Source organism: Neofelis nebulosa, chromosome 1 (genome assembly GCF_028018385.1).
Source record: "Neofelis nebulosa isolate mNeoNeb1 chromosome 1, mNeoNeb1.pri, whole genome shotgun sequence".
NCBI classification, from domain to species: domain Eukaryota; kingdom Metazoa; phylum Chordata; class Mammalia; order Carnivora; family Felidae; genus Neofelis; species Neofelis nebulosa.
Window position 1 is genome coordinate 216,679,152 of NC_080782.1, and position 14,901 is coordinate 216,694,052.

General features: G+C 44.9%; 1 protein-coding gene across 10 annotated transcripts in view; it reads right to left on the reverse strand.

Moving 5' to 3' along the window:
* ENOX1 (ecto-NOX disulfide-thiol exchanger 1) overlaps positions 1–14,901 on the reverse strand; it is a 579,844-nt gene that overhangs the window by 168,234 nt on the left and 396,709 nt on the right. For 7 of the 10 annotated variants that reach the window (XM_058684407.1, XM_058684417.1, XM_058684361.1 and 4 more), the window contains 3 exons: positions 11,405–11,578; positions 9,359–9,565; positions 5,503–5,736 (listed from right to left, as the gene is read on the reverse strand). In XM_058684407.1, coding sequence (XP_058540390.1) covers positions 5,503–5,736; positions 9,359–9,565; positions 11,405–11,578 — 615 coding nt within the window. Of the gene's footprint in view, positions 1–5,502; positions 5,737–9,358; positions 9,566–11,404; positions 11,579–13,330; positions 13,562–14,901 lie in introns of those variants that run through there. The other 3 variants (XM_058684436.1, XM_058684427.1, XM_058684370.1) reach the window with 3 other exon arrangements.

Genomic DNA, 14,901 nt, shown 5'->3' on the forward strand with positions numbered 1-14,901 from the left:
CTTGGAAATGGGCATAGAGACTACTGCAGATCTTTGTAGCAGAATGCTGGGCATGGCCCAGAAGACCCTCTCCATCGCCCCCCAGCCCCCGGAATTATCTGATTCTATAGGGGAGCGAATCTTTAATTGCCTTTGACTAGGCTATCTTACAACCCTTTAGGGACAGAACATAGATTGTGGAGAGCTGATAACAATGCGAATAATTCTCCATAACAACACAGACGAACTATCGTCCAGTAGAAAATACCAATCATTATAAAGCACATTTTCTTTTGAACCAGTTTTAACGCCTTACTGATTCTCTCATTAATGAATGAGTTAAACAAAATCATAGGCACGTGTCAATTTTATATTTGTAAGTTATGGTTCCACTGCCAGAGCATGCTTTAGCCACCTTTGAACTGTAGCTCCTCAAAGGCCAGGTCCATGCAATAGTTGCATGTGTCACTCTAGGACAAGGACACAGAGCCCAGGACTCAGCAGGTGGGAACGTGGTGAACTTCAATCAAAGTGACAAACCGATAATCAAGGGGAAAAAGGCCTCAAATTGGTAAGCAGGTTTTTTTTCCCCCTTTGTGTGCAGGGGAGATCTGGCCTTGATTTTCAGAACAATAGGTAGGATGAGAGCCAGGCCATGAGCACTGAATATGAAAACTTAGGCGGGCTGTAGTACCCTTATTTATGGCTGGGTCTATAAAGGAATAACAGGAGAGGAGATCAGTGTTTGAATAACATATCCCAAGAATGAGATAAAAGGAAGATGTTCTACAACACAATTTTTTCCTCCAAAAATGGGGATACAGACACACGTACACACACACACACACACACACACACACACACACACAGTGAATGCTGTCACTGATTTCTGGCGTTTATGATAGCTGGAAATAGCTCACAGTGTGGAGTCACATAGTGATCCAAGCAGAATGGGGATTCCAGGATGGCCCGAGCACTCCTACTACAATAGTCCTAAAACGTCCCTCAAGCCTGGACATCTCTAAGCAAGTCTCCATTCTTCTGGCTATTCAATTAACCATTAAAAGGGGTGTTACCTTATCTATCCCCCAAATCACAGATAGCAGGAGAGGCGAGACAAATGGTTAATGCACTCCTCTCCCTTCAACACACACACACACACACACACACACACACACACACACACACACAATCTCCCCCAATTACTCAGTACCTGTAAAAATGAAAAAAATTAAGGGAGGGGGTGGCAATATGAAAATGCACTGATTATTCCTGCTTTGGGGTCATGCAAAACGTTTCTAGGTGAAACAGCCTGTCTTGCCTCTGTGAAGGTCAGTGACGCCCACGGAAATGATTCTCCAACAGGCTCCTGTGCTTATTTCCCTTGCCCTAAGACGGAAGCCTGGCTTTTAGCTAATGGAACTTCCACTTGGCTTAGAGCATTATTGATTTTTACTTTCTTGGAACCATAAATATTGACAACCGCTGCAGCAAAATGCCGGCAGCCCTCCCTCCCCTTCTCCCTCTGGCAGGCTGACACTGGGCCATTCTGTATGCAAATCAGAGCCTACCCCTCCGGAAATTATGAATGCGGATCCCAGGAGAACTGAATTCAGGATGACACATCAGGGGATCCCAAGGGCACTGCTTCAGAGCTTTGTCAAAACTTCGCCTGATGGCACAGAGAAACTCTTCATTTCATCGCATAATGAAAGATTATGCGAAGCTTTCCAAAGGGGGGAAAAGTACACAAAAACTTTTAAATGCTCTTGCCAGGAGAAATCTCCAGTGAATGAGGATATCATCTTTCTCACCGTCTAATCAATCTCTTCCTTCCCCAGTCCAAACACAGGGTTCCTCCAGGGGTGGATGGTCTGTGTTAGACACACTGAAATTCATTATCTCATCTGCCTGGTGCTACTGTTTCCAATAAAGTGTAATTATGGTGTTATTGAGCTCCTGCTCACTTTCTCAAAGCCATGCTATAAACTTTGGGTCTGTGAGCAGTTACTTCCCAGTCAGTCTTCATTAAGTTGAATTGTCTCAGAACAATGTCTATTTAATCAGCAGGGTGCCCGCTAATTTTCTTTTTCAGAATTTGTATTAACGCAACAGACGCTGCCTTAGACACTACACAATTACAACTCGAAGTTTCCTCCGCCTTCAAGAAGGCCCCGTGGCCACAGAATCTGGGGTTAGCTGGTTTCAGAAGATCTGCCCCCTCACCCCGTCACTGTCCAGTTGGGTCCCGAGTCACTCCTGGGAAGGCACGGGGCACTTCTCACACACGGTAGTGGGAAGTATACGGTGCTTTGTAATTGCCTCTATCATTCCAGAAGCCTAAACGCTGTGAAGTAGAGGCTTGCATGCTGTTGTCTTCCCTGCGGTGCTTAGCAAGGTCCCAGATATATGGTAAAGAGCCCCACAAGTGGGATGATGGCTGCCTGCACATTTCCGATCACGCCCGGTGGCACCACTGCCCAGAAATGCAACATACTCAAGAGATCCAAATAGCTGAGGAAGAGAAAAAGGAATTAAGCATTTACTATGTGCATTGTTTTAACACTAGGCAGGATGCAGTGGAGGGCCTTGTGGGTCATACATAGGGTTGGCTTGTACAGATGTTGCTAGATAAAGCTGATTTTCCAAAAGGAAACTGCAAGAATAAACAAGTACAATGTAAAATGGGGGAAAATGGAATAAACCTAAGAGAGTATGATTTCCCAGTGGAGGGGAAAAAAAAAAATCAAATCCAATTAGGTATTTTCAGATTGCATTTCCATTTTCTTTTTTATCCAGGCTTCTTTACCTTGGGTTTTGACTGCATTTTTTTTTTTTTTTTATCCCTACATCAATGAAATCATCTTCAGGGCAGCAGTTTCCTTGGCTCCTCCTGTCTGGCTTTGCAGCGTTATAAGGAGCATGGAGTGGATTTCCTCTCTGAGGCAGCCAATTTCCTAGGCAATTAAATGCTGTTTATATTCCAAACTCTGTGCTTGGGTTAAAATTGTCAAGCTTGATATTACCTGACTGTTGCCTGAGATGTATCCCCAGCTAGTTCATTCTACTGTAACTGCCATCTATTAAATTTTCCAATCTGTTCTCTCAAGGGATCACACAGTACTTGGCAAAGGTGCAGCTTCAAAATTCTGCAAATTATACTCATCTATACAAATATATATTTTTGAAATGGCAAAGCTTGCAAATTACTTCACCAAATTGACATCCCAATCTGTGATCCTCCAGCAGGGAAGGCAATGCCACGTTCCTCTTACGTGCACAGATGTTGCCGTGCTGGTTTCTTAAAAAGAACAGGGGAGGGGCGCCTGGGTGGCGCAGTCGGTTGAGCGTCCGACTTCAGCCAGGTCACGATCTCGCGGTCCGTGAGTTCGAGCCCCGCGTCAGGCTCTGGGCTGATGGCTCAGAGCCTGGAGCCTGTTTCCGATTCTGTGTCTCCCTCTCTCTCTGCCCCTCCCCCGTTCATGCTCTGTCTCTCTCTGTCCCAAAAAATAAATTAAAAAACGTTGAAAAAAAAAATTAAAAAAAAAAAAAGAACAGGGGGATGCCAGACTTCTGTGAAACTCCTCCAAGAGGTCACAGAACCAAGGTGCTAGTTTTTGTCACGTCTAGGTGCGCGTAAGCCGGTAATACACAATGTACAGGATATTAAAGAAAAAAAACCAGTTTGTTCCAAAATCCACATTCCCGGCTGAGGATGTTGTTCTTTCTCCTCCTGGCCACTCCCTGTGATTTGTAGCCTGAATGGAAAGGGGAGATGATGCCTGTATTTACACTGCATATGCTTTTTGTTGAAGGGACAACGACCTACGTGTTTACATCTGTAAGACAGGCCCTTTCAGAGCAGCACAACAAGCAAGACTGGCCTGGTAGTCACAGTGGGGCATTTCAGTCACAATTGCAGCTGATTAGAGGTTCTCAAGGCCGGACCAGGGGGGAAAACGGCTAGAAGCAGAAGCCCGTTTCAAAACAATTCTTGGGATGCCTGGGTGACTCAGTCGGTTAAGCATCTGGCTCTTGATTTGGGCTCAGGTCATGATCTCACAGTTCGTGAGTTCGAGCCCCACGTTGGGCTCTGTGCTGACAGTGCAGAGCCTGCTTGGGATTCTCTCTCTCTCTCTCTCTCTCTCTCTCTCTTTGTTCCTCCCCCACTCACTGTCTTTCTCTCCAAATAAATAAATAAAGTTTAGAAGAAATAAAAGAATTCTCTTTTAAAGATATAGAATGTCAACCTCCAATCCTCCTAAAATAGGTTTGGGGCAGCTTTCATACATTTCATTTAATGAAAACATCCAATCCACTTTGCACATTCCCAGCAATATACTAGCTATGCTCTAAAACACTCCAAGCGATCAATCACATCTCTCTTCTCATGAGAAATCTTTAATGGCCTCTCCGCTGCTTAAGGAACAAAACCCAAATCCAGCGGCAGCCTTCAGGGCTCTGCCCGCCGGCCCCCAACTGCTCTTCCCACTTCACCTCGCTCTAGAAACTGCCATGCAGCTCTCGTGTACCCTGGAACAGGTGACGTGCCTTTCTCCTCCTGGGCCAAATTCCTCTCTGCTTCCTTGTGTCTTTTCTCCTGGGGCTCCAGCCTCTGACCAGGATGTATTTAGGCCCTTTTTCTCCTGGGGGGCAGGGGGGACCCTTGTTTCTCCTGCACAGTTCTCCTCTGTGATGATTTTCTTGATATACCTTCCTTGACACTCGCCCCTGTGTTCCCAAAGCACATTGCTCATACATCGGTCGGCAATCATGCCATTGACTTTGGACTTGAGTTAATCGCTTACTTGAGACACCTACATGTGGCCAGTGACTGCAACCTGCCTTCTCTCCTTAAAACCTGACACGCCCAACGGCCTGAGGAAGGTCTGACTGTCACTCGTCACTTGCCTGTAAAATGCAGATGCGGCTCAGATGATACAACTCTGATGGGTGATGGAAGGGAATTCACACATACACGTGGTCCTGACTTAAAATTCCGGCCCCTCCCCAATCACCTGTAGTTCCCTGGGGCAGGTACTAAAGCCCCCATATGTCTTTATTCCCCCACAGCATCAAACACGTGAGAGGAGCACAGCAAACGTTAAAGAAGTGACATACACTAGTGTCCCCTGCCCCCAATTATTCCATAGGTGTTAGCAGTGACCCTTCAACTCCATCTCTGAAGGCAGGGATCCCGACCACGGGAGGGGACACTAGCCTAGCTCATTCGTCACAGGTGGGAAGACAGGAGCCAGCTCTGGGTCTTCTGCGTGCGACTCCTCTCCCCTCCTTCCGTGAGTCGTGCTGAGTGACAACACGCACCTGCACGGAGGACACAGGCGGGAAGAGGCAGGGCTCCGTCTCAGGCGGCAGGGGGAAGCTTCGGGGGTGACCTCACCTGCAGGAAATCAGCAGGTGTAGGGGTGGAGACGCTGGGGGTGCTTGGGGCTCACAGTGCTCCTCCGTCAGTCAGCGGGCAGGGGCTACTGCCCGGACAGGCCCGGGACGGCGGCCTCCTACCTTTCAGCTTGTCGGCCAGCAGGGCGGCCTCGTGCTCCGAGTAGTGCATGATCGCGGGCGGCGAGGGCGGCCGCAGCCGGTCCTCCTCCAGCTTGCGCCGGTGCCGCTCCTCGCGCGCGCGCATCCTCTGCTTGCATTCCCATTCGTAGAAGTCGTCCCTGGCCTGGGCGAAGTCCACGTGGAGGCGGCCCGAGTCCTTCTTGTCCGTGCTAGACCCTAATCGCATCCGGTAACCTGAAAGCAACGGAAAGGCCGGTCCCGTCACAAGGTCACCAGCACGATGAGGGCAAAGCGTCGCCCAGGCCCTCAGCGAGGGCGCGATACGGGTGCTTTTGCCTCTTTCTCTGCCCATAGCAAGGGCGCTCTGCCCGTAGCAGGTGGGAAGCAGTTACCCTTCTCCCCAGCCATCAGGAAGCACGGCCAAGTTCAGCTTATTAGGGATTTGGGGATAAACCCCCTCCTGGGAGGCGTCTCAGAGGGTCACCTACCCATCTTGCAAGCCACTGTTACTAAGAGGATGACCTCAAGAACCAGGGCACTTACGGTAACTCCTTCTTCCCTCTGGCTTCCAGGAAGCTCCGAAACAAATTTGGCACGTAGCATTCTCCCTCCCGGCTCCCCGATTTTATGGCTTTGTTTTTTTTCTATTTTTGATTTACGGTAACTCCATTGCGTAAGTGCTCTTAAATTCTTTTTAGAAAAAGGTGGAGCAGGAGTAAATAAAGAATATCTGTGATATTTAAAAAGATCCACAAAGTAAATTCCGCAGCACCTCATTCACATGTTACCGCTTCATTCCCCTAGAAAATGCTGCTCAATTCTCTCTCAGCAGCTGCAAAAGCCACAATCACCAAGGCAATTTTGCAATGCTGTTTTATTTCCACTTATCCTCTGGGGCACGCGGGAGAATATTTTACCTTCAATCAAGAGGCCGTGCTGCTGCCTTCCTTACAGCCCTGCACTACCTCATCTGGCACGCAGCACTGCACAAATTGTCCACGCGATCTTTGAAGGCCACGGGAGCCTGCGCAAGAACGCAGAGCTAGACCAAAAACAGGGGCCTGGGAATCTTTGGGGGATTTGCGGTGAGCTACCCAACTTACAAGCAGATGATGTGCAGACACTCGATCTGAGACATCAACGCAAACAGAACTGAAACCAGACAGCTAGCCTAACTTCAAATGAAGGAAGACTTGGCTTTGAGGCTGCTCTTCAGTTTGGGGCACTCAGATTTTAAAAACATAAATTCAGGTCCCAGCAGGATCACAGCTGTTGGGGCTGCCAGAGGAGACAGCAAAATGAGCACTTTTGCTGTGTAGGGGCTTTGCAAATGAGACACCACTGTGAAATGCCAGGCTGCCCTGCACTGATGTTCAAGATCTCTATGGTAGATTTCAATGGATTATCTTGGCATTTGGGTTGGAGCTCAGCTGAAAATCCCTGTAGAGGCTGACTTCTCCCCTGTAGGGCACTTCACACCTTTGAGAAGTTGCAAACACAAAACAGATCTCACATCTGATTCCTGTTGTGCCCTTCTCCCTCCTAGGTTCAAATGGTAAAGAACGTCTTCTAAAAATGGGAAGACGTAACAATACCTACGACACACGTAAACATCCCGTCATAGATGAGCAGAATTCATGCTAAAGCAGAGTGTATCTTGGTGCTGGGCCATAGCGACGTAACAAGTCGGCAGGCCACGGTGATATATACATAACAGCTGAGTGGGTGGCACCTGAGACTGGCTAGCAGTCCCCACTGGCCAAGGGACTTTCTCCTGCCCGTGTCCACAGCATCGCTTTTCAGATATTTCTGTTCCAAAATGTACCCTCTCTTTCACCGAAACATCATCATTAAGGCCTTAAAAAGAGATCCTGATGAGGCTGAGCCTAAAATTAGCTTGGCCTTCAAATGTGAACACGGTCCTAAAATTAGGCCTTCCAGCTGGGCACGGGCTTGCAGGAGCTTGCACACGGGAGGGGCAGCCTTCTGCCCCCACACCCCCCACCCCTCCAAATAAGCAGCCTTCCAGATCCTCCCCGGACTGATGTGCAACCTTCCTAGGGCGATGGAGGTAAAGCTGGGAGACCCCTGTGCCCCCAGGCAGGGAAGCTGGAGGCGAGGCCTTAGCTGTGGACTCTCCTTGCCGCAAAGGGGCAGACCAAGGAGCAATCAGGTGCCCGGCTAAGCAGCAGGACCAGGGTCCAAGTGGGGCAAAGCCTAGCATCAAGGAATCAATAGAGAAATACCTTCCACGTGCCTAAATTTGGGCCTGTTCATCTTTGGCGACGTCTCAAGGCGCTTCTGACTGGGTCTAAACATTGTGTTATGTTGGCGTTGAAAAGCACTTTTGATCTACTCTAACCCTCTCATTTAATCAGGTGGGGTAAAGTAATACTTTTATTGGTAGAGCTGTGATTAGAACCCGGCTTTCCGAGGCAGGGTCCGTGAGAAATAAGAATCCGTGTTTCTTTTATTATCTTCAGGATATTTGTGTTAAAAACAACCATTTCCTGGATGGTTCCTATTGTTGTCGGTGCCCTGCTAAGCACTTAATATCCATTATGTTGATTCGTTCCTCATAATAATCCTATAAGTTAGTACTGTTGCTGCCTCAGTTTTGCAGATGAGGAAATGGAAGCCAGGGAGAGGTATTCTAGCCCGAGGCACGTGAGACCCGTGAGACCCGTCGCCAGGCATGCTGGTGACAGAGCCACCACCTGTGTGTGTAACAAGAGTACTCTGATGCTGTGGCCCAAGAAGATATGGGAAGCAAAACACGTAGCTGTTTGTGCGCTGTAAAATATTTTCCTCTGTGTTTCGTCTTCCATCTCCTTTAGAAGGCTTTCAGAGTTTTTCCCCACTTTGTTAGGTTTTCTTGGAATAAGGGTTTTAAAGTCCTCCACATCTCTACGCCACCTCTACTCCGCAAAGTCACAGCAGTGTCGGAATAACCCCGAGGCGGCTGGGGTTCGCAAGAGTGTTCCGTGGGGGGGAAGGGAGCTGCCTGCAGAAATTAAGCCTGGCAGGGGCATTCAGGTATTTTTTTTCCCCCATTCTTTTCTCACCTTCCCTCATGAGCTTTGCCTCTGGAACGGGGAGGTGGTGTGCAGAGTGATGGATGGGAAACATGCAAGATGGAGAGTGTGAGGGAATGTCAGGGAGCTGAATCTAAGCGCACAGCTTTCTAAAGCCACATACCAATACCAGATGCGTAGTTCCTGGGTTTGGTAAAGGCCCGGATGACAGACTCCCTACAGTGGCTCCAACAGCCACAGAGCGATAGGTGGCACTGGGTCTAATTTCAGCATCTGTAAAAATCTCCCCTATGAGCCGGCACCAAAGCAGCAGATATCACAGGGCAGCCTTCACCAATCTAAGTGCACTGGCAATTGGGCAATGATATCGGGCCTTCTCCTAAAGTGGCAATGACATCAGGCTACTTCCTGCTTGGAACTGATCTTGACCTGCTACCCTGGGGTCTAGAAAGTGAGCCACTTCCGGAAAACTGAAATTGTGCCGAGAGCATACTTTATTCCTCCCGGGAATGGCATCCAATAATAATAATGGCCCTCAGTCTTCATAATATTGCTTTTCATCTAATAAGCACTTGAGAACATTAATTAGAACCTCAGTGGAATTCCTAAAGACTGGTGTTGGGCAACCCTTCGTGCAGCGAGGAACGCTCACAGACTTAGCGTAGAGCTTCTGGCAGCCAAGGCAAAAGGCAGAGTTCCTCCTTTTCCAGCCCCTAACTGTGAGGACTTTATTGTACATTAAGGCAAAAGGGAATAAGCTCATATTAACATCACAAAACGTAACAAAATGCTGAGAAAACCCCTGATGTAATGCAAAGTACCGGAAAGGTAAATGGCTTTATCAACCATGAATTCCTCTGCAAAGCGAATGTGACAGAAATTCTTCTTGCTTTTCCGAATCGCTGTAATATCACCGCACTGCTCAAAGACTTCTTGAATAATTTCCTCAGTAGCGTTTTCTGGTAATCCCCCGACAAACACGGTCTTACACCCAGGAGGTCGTTCTCTTGTGGAAGGAGGTGGAAGATCTATTAATCACAACAAAACAGAGGGGTTTTGACTTTTATTTCTTTGCCCTCTTCCTGGCTCACCTGGTGAAAATGACACTTGAAGAGTAACTGTGTCCATTCTGAGGAAGGATAGATTTCTACACTGACCTACACGGCTGGCAGGCTGCCTTGTTTTCACCTCCTCTCCCCTTCCCAACCTTAACTTTCTGTGTTCCTTTCTACACAGACTGGCTATGCTTGTTCGTGAACAGAGATAATGCAAGTGTTAGCATAATTTCATTTCTCCTTCATAATACAGAAGCCCAGAAAACGGGGGGGAAAAAACCTCACAAAGGACAAAGCATGATGAAATGACAACATGATGGAAAACTTGGGCTTGTTATCGGCTTTGTCTCCTTGCGGGATAATGGATCAGCAAGGCAGAAAACTGGGAACACAACCCGAAAGCAGTACTTGCTGGGCTGGGAAACACCAAACATCGGGCCTGAAAAACCACTTTTTTAAAAAAAAACTATTATTCACATTTAAATGAGCAAATGGTTACATTGGGGGAAGGCTGTAGGAAAAGATAAAACCTATACTGTCACCACATTTTACCTAGTTTACATGTAGATTACTAAAGCAATCTCCTGAAAAGTCCACTTCAAAAAGGCAACACTGATTAATATGAATAAAAAAAAATTCTAGCTATTTAAGCCCATAAACTTAGTATCTGAGCCTAAATTAAAAAAAAAATCTGGCTCATTTATGTCATCGAATGTATGTTTCCTTCAAGCAAATGTAATTTGGCCCAGAAACTCTGAGATGCAGCCTCCCCCCAAAATTGCAAACTGCTAAATTAATTCAATTTTCCATCTAGCAAAGCACATTTCGGAGTTTTTCTCCTACATTTGTGACGATGGATGGAAATGCTCACATATTTCACACTATGTTTTGCAGCAAATGCTAGATGTCATTGCATGCAAAAAGATTCTTAATGCTGGATATATATCCCCAAATCACACATACTGCCTTCAGGTGTCAATTCAGCTCCTGGATACAACACATGGACACATCCCCGTCCATTTGGGCTAATCTAGAGACAAAGGCCTCATGGAGAATGGACCTCCACTTTATGCCTGCGTGTGGAAGAATTCTGAGTCAGATCTGAAAGTGAATACAATGCTACATGAAAGAAAGAAAGAATGAAAGAAAGAAAGAAAGAAAGAAAGAGAGAAAGAAAGAGAGAGAAAGAAAGAAAGAAAGAAAGAGGAAGAAGGAAAGAAAGAAAGAAAGAAAGAAAGAAAGAAAGAAAGAAAGAAAGAAAGAAAAGAAAGAGAAAGAAAGAGAGAAAGAAAGAAAGAAAGAAGGAAGGAAAGAAAGAACCAAAGAACGAAAGAAAGAAAGAAAGAAAGAAAGAAAGAAAGAAAGAAAGAAAGAAAGAAAAAGAAAGAAAGAAAAAGAAAGAAAGAAAGAAGTGAATACAATGCTACATGAAAGAAAGAAAGAAAGAATGAAAGAAAGAAAGAAAGAAAGAAAGAAAGAAAGAAAGAAAGAAAGAGAGAAAGAGAGAAAGAAAGAGAAAGAGAGAAAGAAAGAAAGAAAGAAAGAAAGAAAGAAAGAGGAAGAAGGAAAGAAAGAAAGAAAGAAAGAAAGAGAGAAAGAAAGAAAGAAAGAAAAGAAAGAAAGAGAAAGAAAGAGAGAAAGAAAGAAAGAAAGAAAGAAAGAAAGAAAGAAAGAAAGAAAGAAGGAAGGAAAGAAAGAACCAAAGAAAGAAAGAAAGAAAGAAAGAAAGAAAGAAAGAAAGAAAGAAAAAGAAAGAAAGAAAAAAGAGAAAGAAGTTTAAATTGATGAGTATCTTTCACAGGCAACACTTACTTGGATTTTGAGGGAAAAGAGTACAACTTTTGCAGTGGATTATTTCTTTGACGACAGCCACTTCTGTTGGTGGTGGCGGTGGTACCAGCCCCAGGCCTGGAATCATCGGGTTAATGGGGGTGATCCCAGTCATCATGTTGAGGCCTGGATCAAAGCCTGGTACACAGATTGAGTCTGAAAAGTACACAAGATAACATTTTGGCTGGAGGATCTGAAATCAATTTTCATCGTTGTTTTGCTGTTTGCTTGCAAAGATTATTCGGCTTTATGCTTTCTATTTTTTTTTTTTTTTTAGGAATTTCTCCTGAAGATGTAGCATTATAGAAAGCTATTCCAGAAAGGTAAAGAGAAAATAAAAGATGAACTTAAAGCTACATGAAAAGAAAATCATATTACTTAAGATATTAACATGGCAGAACAGAACACAGCCTATTAAAGTGGAAAACCACGCACCATGAAGCTCTGCTGTTATTGTGAATGTGATTTTCTGTTTCTTAACAGCAGTGTATTGTTTACACTGCTTTATGACCCAGAATGTGGAAAGAATACCATTTAACATTGAAGTGCCCTGTGAATCTAATTGTCAATCTGGTTTTATCAAAAGAGCCTTCTTACCCGAGTGACCTAGATTTAGAAAAGTTCAATTTATATGTGCATACTTTATAACGATACATTCAGGTCCAACCTAAACTATTTCCCCCAGGAAATAAAAAACAACGAGTGATTATAATTACCATGGCTGGGTTATATACATGCAGGCACAAAATTAGCTGTACATTTCTGGATTCTATTGGATAATCACACTTTCTTCCTCTAATTCAATCAACAAATAATTGACCAACCCTTCTGAAATCGTTATGCCCTGTATAAAAACAACAAATTTACGCCCTGTATAAAAAAAAAATGAAAGGGGGCAAAAGGAATGGGTTTTCCAACATAAGCAATGAGTTGTTTTTTGGTGGTGTTGTTTTGTGTGTGTGTGTGTGTGTGTGTGTGTGTGTGTATGTGTGTGTGTGTGTGTAGTAATGAAACAAGTAACTGCAAAGATGATATACAGGGACTTTCTTTTTTTTTTTTTTTTAATATATGAAATTTATTGTCAAATTAGTTTCCATACAACACCCAGTGCTCATCCCAACAGGTGCCCTCCTCGATACCCATCACCCACCCTCCCCTCCCTCCCACCCCCCATCAACCCTCAGTTTGTTCTCAGTTTTTAAGAGTCTCTTATGCTTTGGTCCTCTCCCACTCTAACCTTTTTTCTACCCCTCCCCCATGGGTTTCTGTTAAGTTTCTCAGGATCCACATAAGAGTGAAACCATATGCTATCTGTCTTTCTCTGTATGGCTTATTTCACTTAGCATCACACTCTCCAGTTCCATCCACGTTGCTACAGAGGGCCATAGTTCGTTCTTTCTCATTGCCACGTAGTATTCCATTGTGTATATAAACCACGATTTCTTTATCCATTCATCAGTTGATGGACATTTAGGCTCTTTCCATCATTTGGCTATTGTTGAGAGTGCTGCTATAAACAGCACTTGTATTGGGGTACAAGTGCCCCTATGCATCAGTACTCCATACAGGGATTTTCTTACCCTAAATAAGTAAGATTTATTTACAAGCAGGGACTGTTACAATAATGTACTGAGTGCCTAAAAGTAGCTGCAAGGGGATCCCTCTCCTGAGAGTTTTTCTGTTTTGCAGAAAGCAGACAGTCTCCCTGGGAGCGTGATGATGTTCCAGGTAGACACACAGGAGCACAGATCACCGGGAGTACTCATGGTGACCCTCCACTACTCCTCAGCCGTGAAACTCTCCTATCTCTTCTCCCTCGTCATCCTAGATCATTCCCATCCCTCCCTCCTGGCCCTTCTGACCCTGGAAAGCCCCTGCCTTAGTGGCATGGCCTCACCCTTTGCTTACCTGTGCCGAAAGGTCCAGCAAGCCCAGAGGCAGATGAAGTGACAGTCACGCCCTCTGTTTACTAAGATACTCCAGTGCATAGAAATCACCAGCAAAACCTTTTCCTTTCTGGGAAAAGGTTTGTCATAGCTTTCCTGCAGCTATCCTGGATATTTCCACTCTCTTTCTGGGTTGAACAGCATAAGCAGGGTGATCCCGATCTATAACCCCAGGAGGACTGCTGTCCCATTTATTAGGAGATCCATCTAACTTGACAATGTGCTGGCACGACTTCAATAAAATGAGCGTTCTTTTCTCCAGTTGTGCTTTGGTTTAAAAAAAAAAAAAAAAAGGTCCTAAATCTAAATGCCAAATGAGCATTCTCGTTCGGAGGAGTCATCTTGACATCCTAGGTACTTCTTCTGTAATTATGGTTCTTAGTTTCTTCGTCTGTAACATGGGATGGTTTGGCTGAATAATCTCTTAGAGCAGTAGTAGGGATTCTGCGCTGACACTGCTCAAAACAAGTGATACACAAAAGACACAAAGGCTTGGAAGTGACAGAGACAAGACTGGCACTTTGGTTAGTCATTTGAAGTCCTCATGAAGTTTCCCAGGTCTTTTTTCTCATTTCACAGATAAAGAAATTGAGGCTTAAAGCAGTTAAGTGAAATCCCCAACACCACAAAGCAAACAAAAGGCAGAGTCCGCACAAGGGCCCTTAGGTCTCTGGCTCTGTATTTAAATGCGTCTCTTGACTATTTCAAAGTTTCCATTCGAATGAACCGACTTGATCTTTCACCTGATCTCTGTCACTACTGAACATTCACTCCTCTCTTTAAAAAAGTTAAGACGTATCCTTCCGTCCCAGATGCCAAGTCTGAAGGGGAAGTTCCCGAACAGAATGGCTTTCAGTGTCCCATCTTACCTGTCTCATCTTAAGAAATTTGTTTGCAAGGACTTCAGTGACGATGATCACTGAAACAACAGATTGCCTTTCAAGGTGAATATATTAGAAATCGAAATATTGGCATGCATACGTTTTTATTTAATCTCATTCTGTACATAAGGTTCGTCTGTTTCATTCCTGGCCTGGCCCTCTCTGTTGTTTGCCAACACAGGGTGACTTAAGGCTGAAACGGCTCAGGACAGCAAACCCTGTGAATTGTAATAACCAGATGTTTCTCACAAATGAGATGTGAAGCCCGGCGCTTGTGTTCTCTTTAGTCGTAACGCACTTCTGTTTTCTTTTGGGAGGCCAAATAAATAAATGGGGACAAAAGACACTGCTCTTGAGCAAAGTATTTTAATATAGAGCAAGCGTTACTTTGCTTTTTCTGAGACATCAATATGAAGAGACTCTGAGGTTTAATGAAATCTGCATGGTGAGTACAGTAGCTTGAAAAGAGCTTAGAAAGGAATTAACACTTAAATTATGTTGGACCTCAAAGGATCGGAGATTCAGTATTTGAGAGGAGGAAGTAGGGAAGGATTAGACCTTTTTTTAATTTTTTTAAATAAGAACCCATTACTTGTTAACAATATACGAACAGATGGAAATTGTTTTCTCAAATGGCACAGGAACCTATTCT